Source organism: Lepidochelys olivacea, assembly GCF_965140295.1.
Source record: "Lepidochelys olivacea isolate rLepOli2 genome assembly, chromosome: 2".
Classification (NCBI taxonomy): domain Eukaryota; kingdom Metazoa; phylum Chordata; order Testudines; family Cheloniidae; genus Lepidochelys; species Lepidochelys olivacea.
This window is the reverse complement of record NC_140412.1, coordinates 75,529,733-75,548,114: the sequence shown is the minus strand read 5'-3', so window position 1 is coordinate 75,548,114 and position 18,382 is coordinate 75,529,733. Positions and strand designations below refer to the sequence as shown.

Below are 18,382 nucleotides of genomic sequence, written 5' to 3'. Positions count from 1 at the left end.
TCAGGAACTGAAGTGACTCGCCTTCGTGGGTTAGTCCTCCTGCCAAGTTGAAATAGCCCTCCCCTTCCAGGGTAATAAAGCTAGTCTAGTTGGCATCTCCATGGTGCCTATGCCACTTCCCAGTGGCTGGCAGGGGGAACCCAGGCCCCTCCTCTACCCTGGGTACCAGCCCAGAGACTCCATAACAACCAGTGAAGGTCTGCATAATCCTCCCCCTTATGCTGTTTCCATGGGCTTCTTCCTACCTAGCTCTCGCAGGCTTTCTTTCCCGCACAACTCCTCTGGGGTTGACCCTTCTTCTAGGGGTAGAACCCCAGGGTTTATTCTCCTTCTTGGGTTTTCACCTGCCTTCCTCTGTGCTCCCAGAGAGTGACTGCAGACTCTGTCTCTGCAGCCTCTTTCTGTTGCAAACTTCCTGACTTTATAATCCAGCCTAGTCCTGCCCCACTGAGCCTCTTGTTCAGTTAAACCTGACTCTCGCTACAGGTACAGCCAGGTACCCTAATGGGCCCCTCAGGCCCACAACCTGTGTAGGCTACAGAACCCATCACCCCTCATTTCACAGTGTATATTTAGTTTCAAGTTTCCAAGCAATTGATAAAAACTGCAGGAGGAAAAAAATGACTTTTTTAAAGGTATGGAAATTACTGTCAGTGTCCTTTTAAGGGACTTTGCTTCTTTAATCCATAAAATCAGTGACCACCAAAAGAGTGCAACCATAAAGCTGTCAATGAATCAGAAATTACTTTATTTGGTACAAATCAAGTTTTAATTTATAGCTAGGACTCTACCAAATTCACGGCCATGAAAAATGTGTCACGGACCATGAAATCTGGTCTCCCACCGTGAAATCTGGTCTTGTGTGCTTTTACCCTATCCTATGACTAGGTTATAGGTTACCCTTACTGCTGGTTGTCACTCTCTGGGATAAACTTTGCTGGGCAGGAAACAGGAATGGCTAGCTTCTGTTTCATTGGTTGCACTGCTCTGTGATATACCAGTAGCTGACATAGATCCAGTTTGTTTTTTATAGATGCTGTCTTTCAGATAACCTACCAAATGGACAATAACCAATTTATTAAATATTACTGTGTTAGGATTTAGTATTGGTAACCAGACACTGAACAAGATTGTTTTGAATAACATGTGTCTTAGTTAGGATTCAGTGTCATGGACCCAAATTATAATACAATAATACAGTTGCTTTTACACAGTACCCAAATTTATCCATATTTTGATGTTAAAGATTTAAAACCACTGGCACATGAACTTACTTTGCTTAATAATATACAGTTTAAATGACAGACCTGGTCCAGCGAGGGGTTTTTAGCTGATTGCTTACTTAATTGTTTGTGTGGTAGACTGAGGTGTAGCTGACCAGTCTGTTTATAAAGCACTTAATTTTTCTTTTCTTTTTCTTTTCTTTTTTATGTTTGTGGGTTTGGGTTTTTTTTACTGTGTACTGATATCTCTGGTGTCTTTGGCATGTGATATTTTCTGGTGTCTTCGATTTGTAGGATGCAACATTAAACAGCTTAAGTTAGTTAATATAATACAGTTTTTGCTTGTTTACATTTCTCTTGTTTTCAGTAACCAAAATTTAATACGCAGATTAGCTTAGTTTGTTTACAATGTAATGGGAACCAAGTTTTTTATCACACAAGCTATACTTGTGCAATTGTGTAAGCATTTATTTTCACTTGAGGTGCATTACTAATATTTTATACAAAATATAATATTTAACTCTTAAAATAGATGTTCACAGTTTTTGTGAGAAGGTGTATTGCTTTCCCCTGCTGAACACTTTGTTATAGCATAAGAGTTAGTAACAGAATTTTTACCCAAGTTTTTCAGAGTTAATTTGCTTGTGATACCAGTTCCACTTTTGTTAACTATTTAGGAGCACAAACTTTAACAACCATTACTTCCTTTTAACACGACCTAAAAGAAAAGTATATAAATGAAAGCAAAATAAATTTTAAATGCAGGTTGTCATAAAAATAAAGGGAAGGGTAAACCCCTTTGAAATCCCTCCTGGCCAGGGGAAAGCTCCTCTCACCTGTAAAGGGTTAAGAAGCTAAAGGTAACCTCGCTGGCACCTGACCAAAATGACCAATGAGGAGACAAGATACTTTCAAAAGCTGGGAGGAGGGAGAGAAACAAAGGGTCTGTGTCTGTCTGTAGTCGTCTTGGCCGGGGACAGAACAGGAATGGAGTCTTAGAACTGTTAGTAAGTAATCTAGCTAGGTATGTGTTAGATTATGATTTCTTTAAATGGCTGAGAAAAGAATTGTGCTGAATAGAATAACTATTTCTGTCTGTGTATCTTTTTTGTAACTTAAGGTTTTGCCTAGAGGGGTTCTCTATGTTTTTGAATCTAATTACCCTGTAAGATATCTACCATCCTGATTTTACAGGGGGGATTTCTTTATTTCTATTTACTTCTATTTTTTATTAAAAGTCTTCTTGTAAAACACTGAATGCTTTTTCATTGTTCTCAGATCCAAGGGTTTGGGTTTGTGGTCACCTATGCAAATTGGTGAGGCTTTTTATCCAACATTTCCCAGGAAAGGGGGGGTGCAAGTGTTGGGAGGATTGTTCATTGTTCTTAAGATCCAAGGGTCTGGGTCTGTAGTCACCTAGACAAATTGGTGAGGCTTTTTACCAAACCTTGTCCAGGAAGTGTAGTGCAAGGTTTTGGGAAGTATTTTGGGGGGAAGGACGCGTCCAAACAGCTCTTCCCCAGTAACCAGTATTAGTTTGGTGGTGGTAGCGGCCTGTCCAAGGTGTAATATTTTGTACCTTGGGGAAGTTTTGACCTAAGCTGGTAAAGATAAGCTTAGGAGGTTTTTCATGCAGGTCCCCACATCTGTACCCTAGAGTTCAGAGTGGGGGAGGAACCTTGACATGGTGGCACAGCGGTGGGATTAACCTGAAATCATTTTGAGATCCAGTTGAGATTTTTTGAACTAGAAATACAGATTTTAAAAAGGAATTTTTAGGAAGTCCAGAAGGCAGCTTTGAAACTGAAAGCAGCTTGGTTTCTCTCTGCTTTGTGGCCAAGCAGAGACAAAAGGGGATTATCTTGTGAATTGCAGGTTTTCTTTGCCTGGAGGCAGGGTACTTAACTCCTGCAGGGAAATTCACAGTCTTCCAACCCAGAGGTTTTTTTTTTTTTCTTTTCTTCCTAAAAGTAAATAGGGGGTGTGTGCTCTACCCATTTGCCTGGAGACAAAAGTGGCAGGGTTTTTTTTAGGATTTTGATTTTTTTTTTTGTTTTACAAGGAGCACAGGTTTGAAAAGAAATTTTTTTTTCTTCTTTGGGCTGGGTAAGCAGGTTTCCAAGTAGTTGGAGGTTTTTTGCTTTAATTTGGGCCCAGAGCAGAGACAAGGGAATTGTCTTTTTCTGTAGGCTGACAATCACTATCAGAGAATAGGTATTCTATTCCAGCACAGCAAAATTTTACAGCCAAGTTTTGTTTGTTTATTTCTAAACCTCGGGTGTAAAGTTAGTTAAAAACAGAGAGGTTAGAATGGCCAAATCCTCAGCTCGACTACAGCTGGAATTAGCCAAATTTCAGGCTGAGGAAAAACAAAGGGAACATGAAAGACAGATAGAACTCATGCGGCTGAAGGAGGAGGAGAAGGAAAAAGAGAGGAAGCATGTGGAGGAGATGGAGAGGATAAAGGCCCAGCAGAATATACCAACAAACCCTAGCAATCCTTCTCCAGGTACCACTTCCCATCCCAGAAAGTTCCCCACCTACAAGGCAGGTGATGATACTGAGGCCTTCTTAGAAAACTTCGAAAGGGCCTGCCTTGGGTACAACATCTCTACTGACCAATACATGGTAGAGCTGAGGCCGCAGCTCAGTGGACCCTTAGCTGAGGTGGCAGCTGAAATGCCTAAAGAACACATGAACAAGTATGAACTGTTTAAATCCAAGGCGAGAGTCAGAATGGGGATAACACCCGAGCAGTCTCGTCGGAGGTTCAGAGCCCTAAGGTGGAAACCAGACATGTCATTTACCCGACATGCCTACCACATTGTAAAACATTGGGATGCCTGGATATCAGGAGCAAGTGTTGAATCTCCAGTAAATTTGCCCTTCCTAATGCAAATGGAACAATTCTTAGAGGGTGTTCCTGAGGAAATAGAAAGATACATCCTAGATGGGAAACCCAAAACTGTAATTGAGGCAGGAGAGATTGGAGCCAGATGGGTGGAGGTGGCAGAGAAGAAGAAAACTGGTCGCAGTTGGAGCGGAGACCAGAAGGGACCACCCCAGACCACACCCTATTACCGGGGGCCGCCCAAAGCCCCACCTACCTCCCAAAGAACCCTCCAGACCCCTTATCGTCCCACCACCCCGTTCTCCAGCAACCCTCCTCGCCCCAGTGACCCGTCAGCTGGACGATGTTTTAAGTGTAACGAGCTGGGGCATGTAAAGGCCAACTGCCCCAAGAACCCCAACAGATTACAGTTCATTGCACCGGAATCACACCAGAGGTCCACAGGCCCAGATACCTCCCAGATACCCTTGGAGCGGAGGGAAACTGTGAGTGTGGGTGGGAAGAAGGTCACCGCGTGGAGGGACACCGGAGCACAAGTGTCAGCTATCCATGCTTCCTTAGTGGACCCCAATTTAATCAACCCAGAGATCCAAGTGACGATTCAACCCTTCAAGTCCAACTCTTTCAATTTGCCTACAGCCAAGTTGCCTGTCCAGTACAAGGGCTGGTCAGGAATGTGGACTTTTGCAGTCTATGATGATTATCCCATCCCCATGCTGTTGGGGGAAGACTTGGCCAATCATGTGAAGCAGGCCAAGAGGGTGGGAATGGTCACCCGCAACCAGGCTAAACAAGCCGTGAGGCCTAGCTCTGTTCCGGAAACTTCTATCAGGACCCAGTCAGAGGTGATGGACCTGGACCCCAGGCCAATGTCTGCAACAGCAGTAGTGGATCCAGTCCCAGAGACCCAGACGGAACCAGTCCCAGAACCGGAACCAGCCGAACAACCAACACCAGACCCCGTGTCAGCACTGAATCCAGTACTTGCAACCTCAACACCAGAGGGCCCCACCGAACCTGAACTGGCAGCAGCCGATAACCCTACACAAGAGGCTCAGCCGGAGCCTGAATCCCAACATAGTGCACCAGCGGAGAGCGGTTCACAGTCAACAGAAACAGCTCCATCCCCTATATCGCTTCCAGAGGGACCAAGCCTAGGTCCACAATCCCATGAGGAACTGATGTCTCCAGCATCAAGGGAACAGTTCCAGACCGAACAGGAAGCAGATGAAAGCCTCCAGAGAGCTTGGACGGCGGCACGGAGCAACCCACCGCCTCTCAGCTCTTCTAATCGATCCAGGTTTGTTGTAGAAAGAGGACTTTTATACAAGGAAACTCTTTCTGGGGGACACCAGGAAGACTGGCATCCTCAGAGACAGTTGGTAGTTCCAACTAAATACCGGGCCAAGCTCTTGAGCTTAGCCCATGATCACCCTAGTGGCCATGCTGGGGTGAACAGGACCAAAGACCGTTTGGGGGGGTCATTCCACTGGGAGGAAATGGGCAAGGATGTTTCTACCTATGTCCAGTCTTGTGAGGTGTGCCAAAGAGTGGGAAAACCCCAAGACCAGGTCAAAGCTCCTCTCCAGCCACTCCCCATCATTGAAGTTCCATTTCAGCGAGTAGCTGTGGATATTCTGGGTCCTTTTCCGAAAAAGACACCCAGAGGAAAGCAGTACATACTGACTTTCATGGATTTTGCCACCCGATGGCCGGAAGCAGTAGCTCTAAGCAACACTAGGGCTAAAAGTGTGTGCCAGGCACTAGCGGACATTTTTGCCAGGGTAGGTTGGCCCTCCGACATCCTCACAGATGCAGGGACTAATTTCCTGGCAGGAACTATGAAAAACCTTTGGGAAGCTCATGGGGTAAATCACTTGGTTGCCACTCCTTACCATCATCAAACAAATGGCATGGTGGAGAAGTTTAATGGAACTTTGGGGGCCATGATACGTAAATTCGTAAATGAGCACTCCAATGATTGGGACCTAGTATTGCAGCAGTTGCTCTTTGCCTACAGAGCTGTACCACATCCCAGTTTAGGGTTTTCCCCATTTGAACTTGTATATGGCCGTGAGGTTAAGGGGCCATTGCAGTTGGTGAAGCAGCAATGGGAGGGATTTACACCTTCTCCAGGAACTAACATTCTGGACTTTGTAACCAACCTACAAAACACCCTCCGAACCTCTTTAGCCCTTGCTAGAGAAAACTTACAGGATGCTCAAAAAGAGCAAAAAGCCTGGTATGATAAACATGCCAGAGAGCGTTCCTTCAAAGTAGGAGACCAGGTCATGGTCTTAAAGGTGCTCCAGGCCCATAAAATGGAAGCATCGTGGGAAGGGCCATTCGTGGTCCAGGAGCGCCTGGGAGCTGTTAATTATCTCATAGCATTCCCCACCTCCAACCGAAAGCCTAAGGTGTATCATATTAATTCTCTAAAGCCCTTTTATTCCAGAGAATTAAGGGTTTGTCAGTTTACAGCCCAGGGAGGAGACGACGCTGAGTGGCCTGAAGGTGTCTACTACGAAGGGAAATGTGCTGGTGGTGTGGAAGAGGTGAACCTCTCCATGACCCTTGGGCGTATGCAGCGACAGCAGATCCAGGAGCTGTGCACTAGCTACGCGCCAACGTTCTCAGCCACCCCAGGACTGACTGAACGGGCATACCACTCCATTGACACAGGTAATGCTCACCCAATTAGGGTCCAACCTTACCGGGTGTCTCCTCAAGCTAAAACTGCTATAGAACGGGAGATCCAGGATATGTTACAGATGGGTGTAATCCGCCCCTCTGAAAGTGCATGGGCATCTCCAGTGGTTCTAGTTCCCAAACCAGATGGGGAAATACGTTTTTGCGTGGACTACCGTAAGCTAAATGCTGTAACTCGCCCAGACAACTATCCCATGCCACGCACAGATGAACTATTAGAGAAACTGGGAAGGGCCCAGTTCATCTCTACCTTGGACTTAACCAAGGGGTACTGGCAGGTACCGCTAGATGAATCTGCCAAGGAAAGGTCAGCCTTCATCACACATCTCGGGCTGTATGAATTTAATGTACTCCCTTTCGGGCTGCGAAATGCACCCGCCACTTTCCAAAGACTTGTAGATGGTCTCCTAGCGGGATTAGGAGAATATGCAGTCGCCTACCTTGACGATGTGGCCATATTTTCGGATTCCTGGGCAGACCACCTGGAACATCTACAAAAAGTCCTTGAGCGCATAAGGGAGGCAGGACTAACTGTTAAGGCTAAGAAGTGTCAAATAGGCCTAAACAGAGTGACTTACCTTGGACACCAGGTGGGTCAAGGAACTATCAGCCCCCTACAGGCCAAAGTGGATGCTATCCAAAAGTGGCCTGTCCCAAAGTCAAAGAAACAGGTTCAATCCTTCTTAGGCTTGGCCGGTTATTACAGACGATTTGTACCGCACTACAGCCAAATCGCTGCCCCACTGACAGACCTAACCAAAAAGAAACAGCCAAATGCTGTTCAGTGGACCGGAAAGTGTCAGAAGGCCTTTAACAAGCTTAAAGCGACACTCATGTCTGACCCTGTACTAAGGGCCCCAGACTTTGACAAACCGTTCCTAGTAACCACAGATGCATCCGAGCGTGGTGTGGGAGCAGTTTTAATGCAGAAAGGACCTGATCAAGAATTCCACCCTGTAGTGTTTCTCAGCAAAAAACTGTCTGAGAGGGAAAGCAACTGGTCAGTCACTGAAAAAGAATGTTATGCCATTGTCTACGCTCTGGAAAAGCTACGCCCATATGTTTGGGGACGGCGTTTCCACCTGCAAACCGACCATGCTGCACTAAAGTGGCTTCACACCATCAAAGAAACTAACAAAAAACTTCTTCGGTGGAGTTTAGCTCTCCAAGATTTTGATTTCGACATCCAACACATCTCAGGAGCTTCTAACAAAGTGGCTGATGCACTCTCCCATGAAAGTTTCCCAGAATCAACTGGTTAAAATCGTCCTTGAGATGTGGAAAATATTGTTAGTCTTTATGTACTTGGTAGTATATTTAGAGATGCATGTGTCTTATTAACTCTGTTTTCCTAGAGCTCCAGGAAGAAATCCCAGCCAGTGTTTCACCCTAGCTGAGATTTGGGGGGCGTGTCATAAAAATAAAGGGAAGGGTAAACCCCTTTGAAATCCCTCCTGGCCAGGGGAAAGCTCCTCTCACCTGTAAAGGGTTAAGAAGCTAAAGGTAACCTCGCTGGCACCTGACCAAAATGACCAATGAGGAGACAAGATACTTTCAAAAGCTGGGAGGAGGGAGAGAAACAAAGGGTCTGTGTCTGTCTGTAGTCGTCTTGGCCGGGGACAGAACAGGAATGGAGTCTTAGAACTGTTAGTAAGTAATCTAGCTAGGTATGTGTTAGATTATGATTTCTTTAAATGGCTGAGAAAAGAGTTGTGCTGAATAGAATAACTATTTCTGTCTGTGTATCTTTTTTGTAACTTAAGGTTTTGCCTAGAGGGGTTCTCTATGTTTTTGAATCTAATTACCCTGTAAGATATATACCATCCTGATTTTACAGGGGGGATTTCTTTATTTCTATTTACTTCTATTTTTTATTAAAAGTCTTCTTGTAAAACACTGAATGCTTTTTCATTGTTCTCAGATCCAAGGGTTTGGGTTTGTGGTCACCTATGCAAATTGGTGAGGCTTTTTATCCAACATTTCCCAGGAAAGGGGGGGTGCAAGTGTTGGGAGGATTGTTCATTGTTCTTAAGATCCAAGGGTCTGGGTCTGTAGTCACCTAGACAAATTGGTGAGGCTTTTTACCAAACCTTGTCCAGGAAGTGGGGTGCAAGGTTTTGGGAAGTATTTTGGGGGGAAGGACGCGTCCAAACAGCTCTTCCCCAGTAACCAGTATTAGTTTGGTGGTGGTAGCGGCCTGTCCAAGGTGTAATATTTTGTACCTTGGGGAAGTTTTGACCTAAGCTGGTAAAGATAAGCTTAGGAGGTTTTTCATGCAGGTCCCCACATCTGTACCCTAGAGTTCAGAGTGGGGGAGGAACCTTGACACAGGTTTATGCAAACACTTTGAGTATTAAACTTCCATGACACTTTGTTGTGTTTGTGAGCTAAAGGTAGGAACTTGTTGAAATTGTTTGCTTAGCTTTTACATTTTGCAACATAATAGGACAAAGCATACATTGTTAAATTTTTAGCATTTTTGCTATAATATTTTTATAACTGTATATTTAATACTTGATAAAAGCATAGAGAAGTTTATAAAACCCAAATACAAAATTGACATTTTGTTAATATTATGTTTGCCTTAATGTTGATTTTCCCCTTACATTTTTTCCTTTGAAATAAAAATCCTGTGATTAGTAAAAGAAAGTCCTTTGTGTTTGCAATTGCATTATTTGTTGCAGCAGAAATAGATGTACATATATTTATAACTAAGACCTTTTTGAACTTTGCAAAAAAAATTGGTATTAATAATATTATGATGGTTACACCAACCATAGTATTAAAACAGTGTGGTACCACGTATATTGGAAAAGTACAAAATTGACTTTTTTGTTGCAACAAAATAATAATAAAGCAGTTATGTGACACACACAACATACAACACAGGACAGACTTACAATTAAAAACAAATGTGACAGAATTCTATTAACTATACAAGATAAGACATTAAGAGCTTAATTACTAAAACGATATCTTAAAGAAAACAAACAGGTAAGCAAAAGAGTTAAATATTTAAATAAGGAAATTACCACCTTTTCGTTTATCAATTTTTATTAAAAGTTTTAAACATTTATATTAAGTTATTTGCCAAATTTGTTGTATTAATTTAGTAGTTTAAGGCATTTTACATTATTTTATATTAATTTTATTTTAAAACCCTGCTATATGGAAATAGGGAAAACCCATGTTTCAAATATTAGTCAGTGGTTAGGATTAGAAGCAGAGTCTGCATATTTTTTTTTTTTTTTTTGGCTAGGCAACCGTATAGTCAAGAAAGTTAGGAGTATTTTCAGCTGTTGCATTCCTGAAGGGTTAAAATAATTAATTTATTGGATTTATTTCAAGTAAAGTTTTTACCCTGTTTTCTCTTTATTGTGTTCTGTTTTTAATTCCTTTATCTGTTGGAGGTTTGTGTAAAAACTATAACTTTTAAAACAAAGAGAAAGCAGAAATGAGGAGGAGTGAAGAGCAACCTCAGAAGGGAGGAACACCTGAACCAAGAGAGATTAAGTGTATATGAATGAGCAGTACTGTAACTAATTACAAAAAAATTATATATAAAGGCCTCATTTGTAACGTCACTACTCCAGATTTCTGTTTTACTTCTTATACATACAGCACTGTGAAACATACTGTAATAATGCCTATCCCAGTATTTCAAAATACTCAACCTACTACTAATAATAATGCAGCTGGTAATTGTAACTTCCCTAATAAGAGTGTGTTGCTATCTGCGGTACCAGAGTAAAAGGGACAGACTACAACACCAGATTGGAAAAAGATTGTTATGCTTGGATATGAGGTACTATCATATGTACACATATATATATTTATATACACACCCTACTAATACAAATACCATATCCATATTATCCCTCTATGTTAATTATTTGGGCGTGCCCCCAAAGCTCAATCATAACACTGTATTCCTCAATCAAAGTTCCGGGCCTACCGTTCCCAGGCCTACCATAAAGGAACTAAAAACAATTGGAAAAATCTATCTATCGGTCATATGAGGGAATGTGCAGACCAAGGGACAGATGGGGCATAAAAGTGTGAATGGTAGTGTAAGGTAGTGTATGGTAGTGTATAGTAGTGTTTAGTCCACTGGGTCATATTCAGTCCATGCATTGTGTTTTTCCAGGACAATGGGTAAACATCCTCCCCATAAAAAGACACAAAGTCAGGAAATGTAGTAGAAAAAGAGCACCTGAAGCATGGGCCTGATGCAAAGTCTGAGGCGTGAACCAAAGTCAGCAAAAGTTATGCTATGAACAACAGTCAGGCCCTGTCAAAAGCAGATGCTTGCCAGCAAGTCAGTGTCCAGTACACAGACTCAGCACCAGTATTTCTAGCATTGCTAAAACACACTGAACACAGTCCAGTTGGCCAGCACAAGAACACCCCAACCTAGTACACGATCAAATGGTGTGACGAAAGTGCTGAGTAGTGATATTTTGTCTAAAACAGGAGTAAAAGTACAAAGCCACGTAGTGAATAGGAATGTTTTGTCTGACTCAGGAGGAAAGAACAAGGGGAGGTAACAAACAGGTCATGAAACGTGTAAGGTGACACGTAAGTTGTTTATCCCAGATTGTTTCTCAGTCTATAAATGTTGGGATCCCTCACTTTAACCCTACATCTGGCCAAGGGGCAGTGGAAAGTCCTACCACTGAGTGAGCTGGTTCATTGTCACAGGCACACATGTGTTTGTGTACCTGTAACCATTGAGGCGGGACATTAGCACCATGCTTCATTAGCAGTAAGCTTGGCCAGTGCCTTCGCTACTAAACCAAGTCTTGTGGTCTTATTGGGCAGTTCAGTTGGAGCCTGATCTATGAACTGTCTGGCTAGAGCCATTGTGACATGCAGAAAGAACACACGCAGCCGAACATATGATGACACTATACACTGGGTGCTGGAGAGTGGCGGCTGCTGACTGAGGGCCCAGCTCTGCAGGAAGCAGCACAGAAGTAAGGGTGGCAATAGCACACCATGCCATCCTGTGCTGCTGCTGGCGGTGGCTCTGCCTTCAGAGCTGGGCTTGAAGCTGGCTTGAGCTGGCTCCCGGCCAGCAGCTGCTGCTCTCCAGCTGCCCGGCTCTGAAGGGAGCGCCGCTGCCAGCAGCAGCGCAGAAGTAAGGGTAGCAGTACCCTTACAACACCTATACCCCTCCCCACAATAACCTTGAGACCCGCCCCCCACAACTCCTTTTTGGGTCAGGACCCCTATAATTACAATACCGTGACATTTCAGATTTAAATAGCTGAAATCATGAAATTCATGATTTTTAAAATCCTATGCCCGTGAAAGTGACCAAAATGGACCATGAATTTGTTGGGGCCTTATTTATAGTTCCATTCCAAAGAGAATTCCATTGTGGAAGAGCTGTGCTTGCCTCTGCATCTGTTTGCTTGTTCAGAGCACCACTGTGTGTGCAGCCAACGTAGTCCCTCTCCAGGAGCAGAGAGAACACTTTACGCTACTTGATTATTTATGAAATGGGAAATTGGATGATCTTTCATTCACTAGTTTTCTTTCTGCCCATCTCCTCCTCTTTTCAGCTCTGCTGCTGCTAATAGTGACATAAGTTGATGGCAATGGTCAGCAAAGCCATGACCAGCATCCACAGTAGAGCCCTAAAAGGCAAATCCATTATTCTGTGAGCTGGTGCTTAACAGCACAGAGTTCCTGTTTATTTGGGAAGAAATCACTCATTCTCAGATGAGGGGAAGAGCAGGAGTATGGTAAACAGATGTTAACCATCCTATTAACATGTTTATTGATATGGACTAATTTTTGGTACTGATGCAGCTCCTTGTTTACTATTGGTGACTTTCAGATTAAATTTGTAATTTACAAATTTACACTTTACACTGAACATTTACACTTTAAAATAGCAAAAAACTGGGGATTACTGTATTTCTAGGGGACCTGAAATAGAAAGGTCTTGTCATTCAATGAGATGAAAAACTGAGTTTCTGGCTATTTCTGTTCATTAAATATCCCGTGACACTTTTCACAAATGTTAGTTGGGATGGTTACATGCTGCCTGTATATATTTCCTCTGCAGTTACAACAGGGTGCAGCTTCCTTCATTACTTCTACTCCTAAAACTTCTGTGTAGTGAGGCTGTGCACTATTGAACAGCTGCCATTTCACTAATGGGTAAAAATGATGGTTTGTACAATCAGTTAATATAGTCTGGGAAGCACTTTGGGATCCAAATGAATGCAATAACCTATACAAACAAATATCACTGTTTTTTATCTACAAATATTCCAGACAGGACTCAACATTTATATATGATCAACTTCTTCATGGGAAGGCATTAATTCTTAATTTCTGTCAGTAAGATTTACTGTCAGTAAGTCTGTTGCATACTATGAGAACTATATTAAAAGGTAAAGAATTTGTCTTAACAGTGGACACATCTCAGAGAGGAATCTGTGTACAGGTCTTAAACATTAGAGTAAGATTTGAGTTAAAAAAAAGTTCAAAAATGCTCATGTCCCATTCTCCAAAACCAAAAAGACTTGGGTCATTTAGGAGTCTCAGCCTCAATGAGAAACAATAGGACTTAAACCTCTAAGTGTCTAAGTCACTTCTAAAAATGGAATGTATACACTGTTGAAAATGTTAATCACTGTCTTTATTTGTCTTTTCATTTTTTTAACTTTGGTAAATACTGGAGTGGTGTCTGTCACTCTGTGGATGTGAATGGCTTTTTGTTTGACACATGTGCGTTAGATAGGACCAATGCCTTATAGTAATATGGACAGGTTGGGAAACGGATGTATTCAGGAAGAATCTTTGGTATTTTGGGGGACTAGCTTTAGGTCAGAACCCTTAAAGTGAGTGATTACTTAATAAATGGCATCAACTCCTTCCATGAAGAGAACTGCTGGTTACAGGTGGCAGACATTATAACCACTAACACCTTCATATTCTGTTTTTACAACCTTTGGCAGTGTCACTTTCTTCTCAGTTTATGGCTTGAAATTTAAGAACTTCATTTCTTCATTCCCAAGTGCTTTTATAAAAACATGTTCAAGTCACCCTGATTTTGTGGTTACTGATTTTTTTTGTGTGTTTGTGTTTATTTGAGCAGAAAAAAGTCACATTAAATGCTTTCTTGGATACTCTCATGTCTGACCCCCCGCCACAGTGTCTGGTCTGGTTACCACTCCTGCATCGATTGGCAAATGTTGAAAATGGTAAGTGATGGCTGCTCACCAAGTTTAGTTAAAGAATAGCAGTTGCAATGGGGACATCTAGGCTATATACGATGAGCTTCTCAGTTTATGGATGACATTATAAGAGCTACTGTACTGAGGTTATTGATTCCAGGTGCCATCCTATAGCTGCTAATCAAATAGGATGGCTTAGTGTCACTCATTCCACTTGTAGCCTTGTTTAATTTTTTGCTGTGCTCTGGAGTTTGTCCTAATTTTTTCCTCGCTTTTGATGCCCTGGACAGCCAGAGAGCTTCAGTAGGTGGCCCACTCGTGACACACACACATTTGGTAAAATCAAAGACCGTGACATTTATTAGCTATGACATAACAGCACTAAAGGAGGAACAGCAAGGCAGCTCCTTCCCACACAATCTACCTGGCAGGCTAAGTCCAGATTCCATAGCAGAATGCAGACCCTGTCGCAGCACTGAAACTGCAGTCGCAACCACAGAAGGACCCCAGTACTGTGGGTACATGCCATCTTCTCTCCACCCCTCCAAGCCCTATATATTTTCCCAAATAGTTCTGGCAGATTCCCACACAGTTCTCTTATGCAAAACCATCTGCTTCTGCTGTGCACAATGACCTGTATTTGACCTTAAACAGGAAAAGGATACATAATAGTAAGGACACTTTCAGTGTCTGTCGGAGCAGAGTACACCTGCTCCTAACACGGTATTTCCTCCACATGGTTCTTAAGGGGAGTTTGGCATCTAATCCTTTGCAAATGTCATTGACAATATATCCTTTCATGTTGTGGATCTAGATGGAATGGAAGATATAAAACCTGAGGAAACATGTTAAGCCTTTATATTTAAACATTCAATTAACAATATGAATAAATCTTCAAAAAACAAACAATTTTGTTTCCCCATATTTCCCTTGGTAGGCGGGGGGGAATCTTCTCTCTCTTTTGAGACTCTGTCTAATGGCTCAGCTGCTAGCTCAAGGAGCAGACATGTTTGAAAATAAACTTAAGAGCCTCACTTCCTTAGTCAGGAGGGACAAGGGTTGTTGTGCAGAGGATTTTCTCTTACTACCAGAGGTCATTGGGAAAGTGTTGCCAGCTCATTTCCTCTCGTGCTCCCTCCCAGCTGTCTACAGAGCATAACGAGCTTCAAAGGGGGAATGCATATATGTATTCAGTTGCAGGTAAATATAGTGTACGTGCTGCAGTGTGCAGAGACGGGCAGAGGCAATGGGAGTGCCAAGTGGGGGGAAAAAACACAGCTCATAGCAGCATGAATAGTAAAAGATGCCATAGATCAGCCTAATATTCTAGGGCAGTGCTTCCAGGTGACACAAATCCTCCTTATATATTTTTGGTTGGAATGGTGGACAAAATGGAGCCCATTCTTAGGGACAGATTTTCAAATGTGGGTACTAAACATTGAGTGCTTAAATCCATATCCATCTATCTAAATGTGGTTAGTTAACTACATCAGCCGTAGGTGATTAAAATAGGTATCTAGATGCCTTTATATAGATTTAGGCACCTAGCTTTAGGCACCGTGTTTGAAAATCTGACCCCTGACCCTTAGGCTCACCAATCCAACTGCTAATGATAACAATAAAAACCTATTAGAGCAAGGTAGATTTCCTCCTAATTTCCTCTACAATAAGCTCAGTTTGCTTTGTAATTTAAACATGTTTCTGAGGCTGTAGGAAGGAACTGTGCATGTTGCTTCAGAAGTGATAAAGGATTTGGAGTTGGGAATGAAGCAAGTGCAGTTTGTACCCTGGAAGAGACCCACAAAAGACTTGTGAAGTTTTCACATATATATTTTCCTCAGCCTAAGACCATGAATGGCATTTGATGTTGAAAATTACTTCTAACAAAGGAAGGATTCAGTCACCATTTGGGACTTCATTCTTAATCTTGTTCTTATTGTTTCTTTTGTTTGTTTTGTTAAATTTCTCTCCCCCACAGTCTTCCACCCTGTTGAGTGTTCCTACTGCCACAGTGAGAGCATGATGGGATTTCGCTATCGATGCCAGCAGTGTCACAATTACCAGCTCTGTCAGGACTGCTTCTGGAGGGGACATGCTAGTGGTTCCCATAGCAACCAACACCAAATGAAAGAATACACATCCTGGGTAAGGGAAGGTTCATGCATTTGAACTCCAGCAGTTAGAGAGAGAATCCCAAGGATGGAGTAGGAATTGGCCAGTTCAGTCATTTTATATAGCAAAATATAAAACTTTGGTGGCCAATTTAGATAAGTATGGAGAATCCACAGTTGTGCTCCTTGTTCACCATTAAGCTCTGAGACAAGAATTTCTCTTCTGAGCGTGGATTTGAGCAGTCTGACAGTTTAATACTGTGCTGGATGTCAGGACAACTGCAGGAGGGTGTTGGAATATAATGCTATTTTCACAGTAAGTTTTTCCATTTTTGAAGGACCCATAGTTTACTATTTGTTAGGCTTTCTCTCTGTTTCTCTGATTCATATGCTAATGATTACATGTAAATGAAATTATTGGGACTACTGAAGTATCATTCAGCTGTCCATGAAATCTTTTCTTTTTTTAGGAAGTATTTTAAGTTTGTGTGTTCAATATATATGTATTATGTTCCCATTATAATAGCATTTGAGTACATTAACATAATTACATCCATAATAAATCATACAGCCTATATTAAGTAACAAAAATAACCACCCACCTTTACATCATGTTAAAAAAAAAAATCCACCGCTTATACGCAGCTGGCACAAATGCTTCACCAAATAGTTCAACTTCTCCCTGAAATCTGGGCTCTAGCAGAGCCAAAGGAGAAGCAAATTTCCAGCAGAGGTCCCAACACTAAGAACATGCCATCTTCAGAATTCAAATCCGGGGACTGTCAGCAGAGGCACTTCAGCTGATCTCAGAGGTGTCAGTGGTGCATTGTACGTGGAGAGGAGTGGTCTTTTAGTCAGGAAGGATGCAGACCACAGTGTGTGTGTGGACACGTGTTTGAACCTAAGTTTTCAGAACCATGTTTAAAACAATTAAAACTCTGCTTCTGTGAAAGTAGCTGCCTGCCTGATGATGATATTGCACCAAACAAGCAAGGGTTAACTATAAAAGAAATACTGTTTGATGATCAGTATGCCAGGCACATGACTCTACTCTGCCTCACAATAGATCTAGGTGGACAAATGCCCTCTGGGCTCTCACTTTGTGGACATAGATGACTTGAGTTTAGACTCTGGATAGAAAAGTATGTGCCACCTGGATCTTTTTCTCATCCCTTAACAGACAGTGTATTTGTGGAATGATGTATCTTGCTGTAGGAAGTGTGCTGCAATGGTAGGGAAGGAATCTGGTCATTTCACTTGAAAACTGTTTCAAAACCTTGCCAGACTCAATAAAAAGCAACATATGAATACATGTCTAGTTGCCCCTACTGCCCAAATGTTGTTTACTTTCTGACTGGAATATTTCAATTCAAATCTGAAATTGCCTTACTGCTGTGTACATGGGTGTGTTTCTTTCAAAGCAGATTTGATAACAATGGCCTTAACACTCCCTGTGTATGAATGTTCTATATATTGGGCCTAATCTTTAAAAGTTAGGTACATGCACACACCCGGGGTGTGCCTAACTCATGCAAATATCTCGGGTGCGTGTGTATACTGGGGATGTCCAGTAGAACTCAATTATGGTGAATTCAGAGTGAAACTCCATTTATAATAAAGTAGAGTGAGAGTCCTAAATTGTTCAGATTCATTGTTGTGTATAATTTATAATTCCAGAAATAAAAATAATTAATATCCTTCCTTGTGAGGATCTCAAAGCACTTTAAAAACTCTAGCAACTTAAGCTTGATATCCCTTTTTGATTGGGAAGTAGTATTAACCCCATTTTACAGATAGAAAAACTGAGTCCCAGAGAGATTTAACTGGCTTGTCCAAGGTCATGCAGGAAATCTGTTGCAGAACCTCGAGCAGAACCCAGCACTCACAGCCCTATGCTACAATCACACAGCCATCCTTTCTTCACTTAGAATGAAGCTGTTATCTGGGGATTACTTATTATAAAAGAGTTTCACTGTCTATAATATGTCGTTATGTTTACAAAAGCTGAAGATGTAGCTGTCCTAGTGCTTTAAAACTAGCATTACATTGTGTTGCACTGTGAAGACTTGTGGGATCCCAGGATTCAAATGCGTGGTGTTTACACAGTGAGAGCAGAGATGTTAAGCTTTCATTGCTTCCCAAAAAACTGATCAGTCTCTTCTTTTAGCTTTCTGTCTCCAAGTCCATGAAACTCCATCAGTATTGTGTATGAAATTTCATTTGCCCTTATTGTAGCAGAGGCAACAGCTTCTAAGGCAGACGAGAGAAGCTGTAGATTAAAACATCTAAAGAATG

General features: G+C 42.1%; 1 protein-coding gene across 5 annotated transcripts in view; it reads left to right on the top strand.

The window, feature by feature from the left end:
* Positions 1-18,382, top strand: part of DTNA (dystrobrevin alpha) — a 315,284-nt gene that overhangs the window by 225,036 nt on the left and 71,866 nt on the right. For 4 of the 5 annotated variants that reach the window (XM_084620949.1, XM_084620950.1, XM_084620952.1 and 1 more), the window contains 2 exons: positions 13,898-14,003; positions 15,955-16,121. In XM_084620949.1, the coding sequence (XP_084477075.1) occupies positions 13,898-14,003; positions 15,955-16,121 (273 nt within the window). Of the gene's footprint in view, positions 1-13,897; positions 14,004-15,954; positions 16,122-16,141; positions 16,404-18,382 lie in introns of those variants that run through there. The other variant, XM_084620953.1, reaches the window with a different exon arrangement.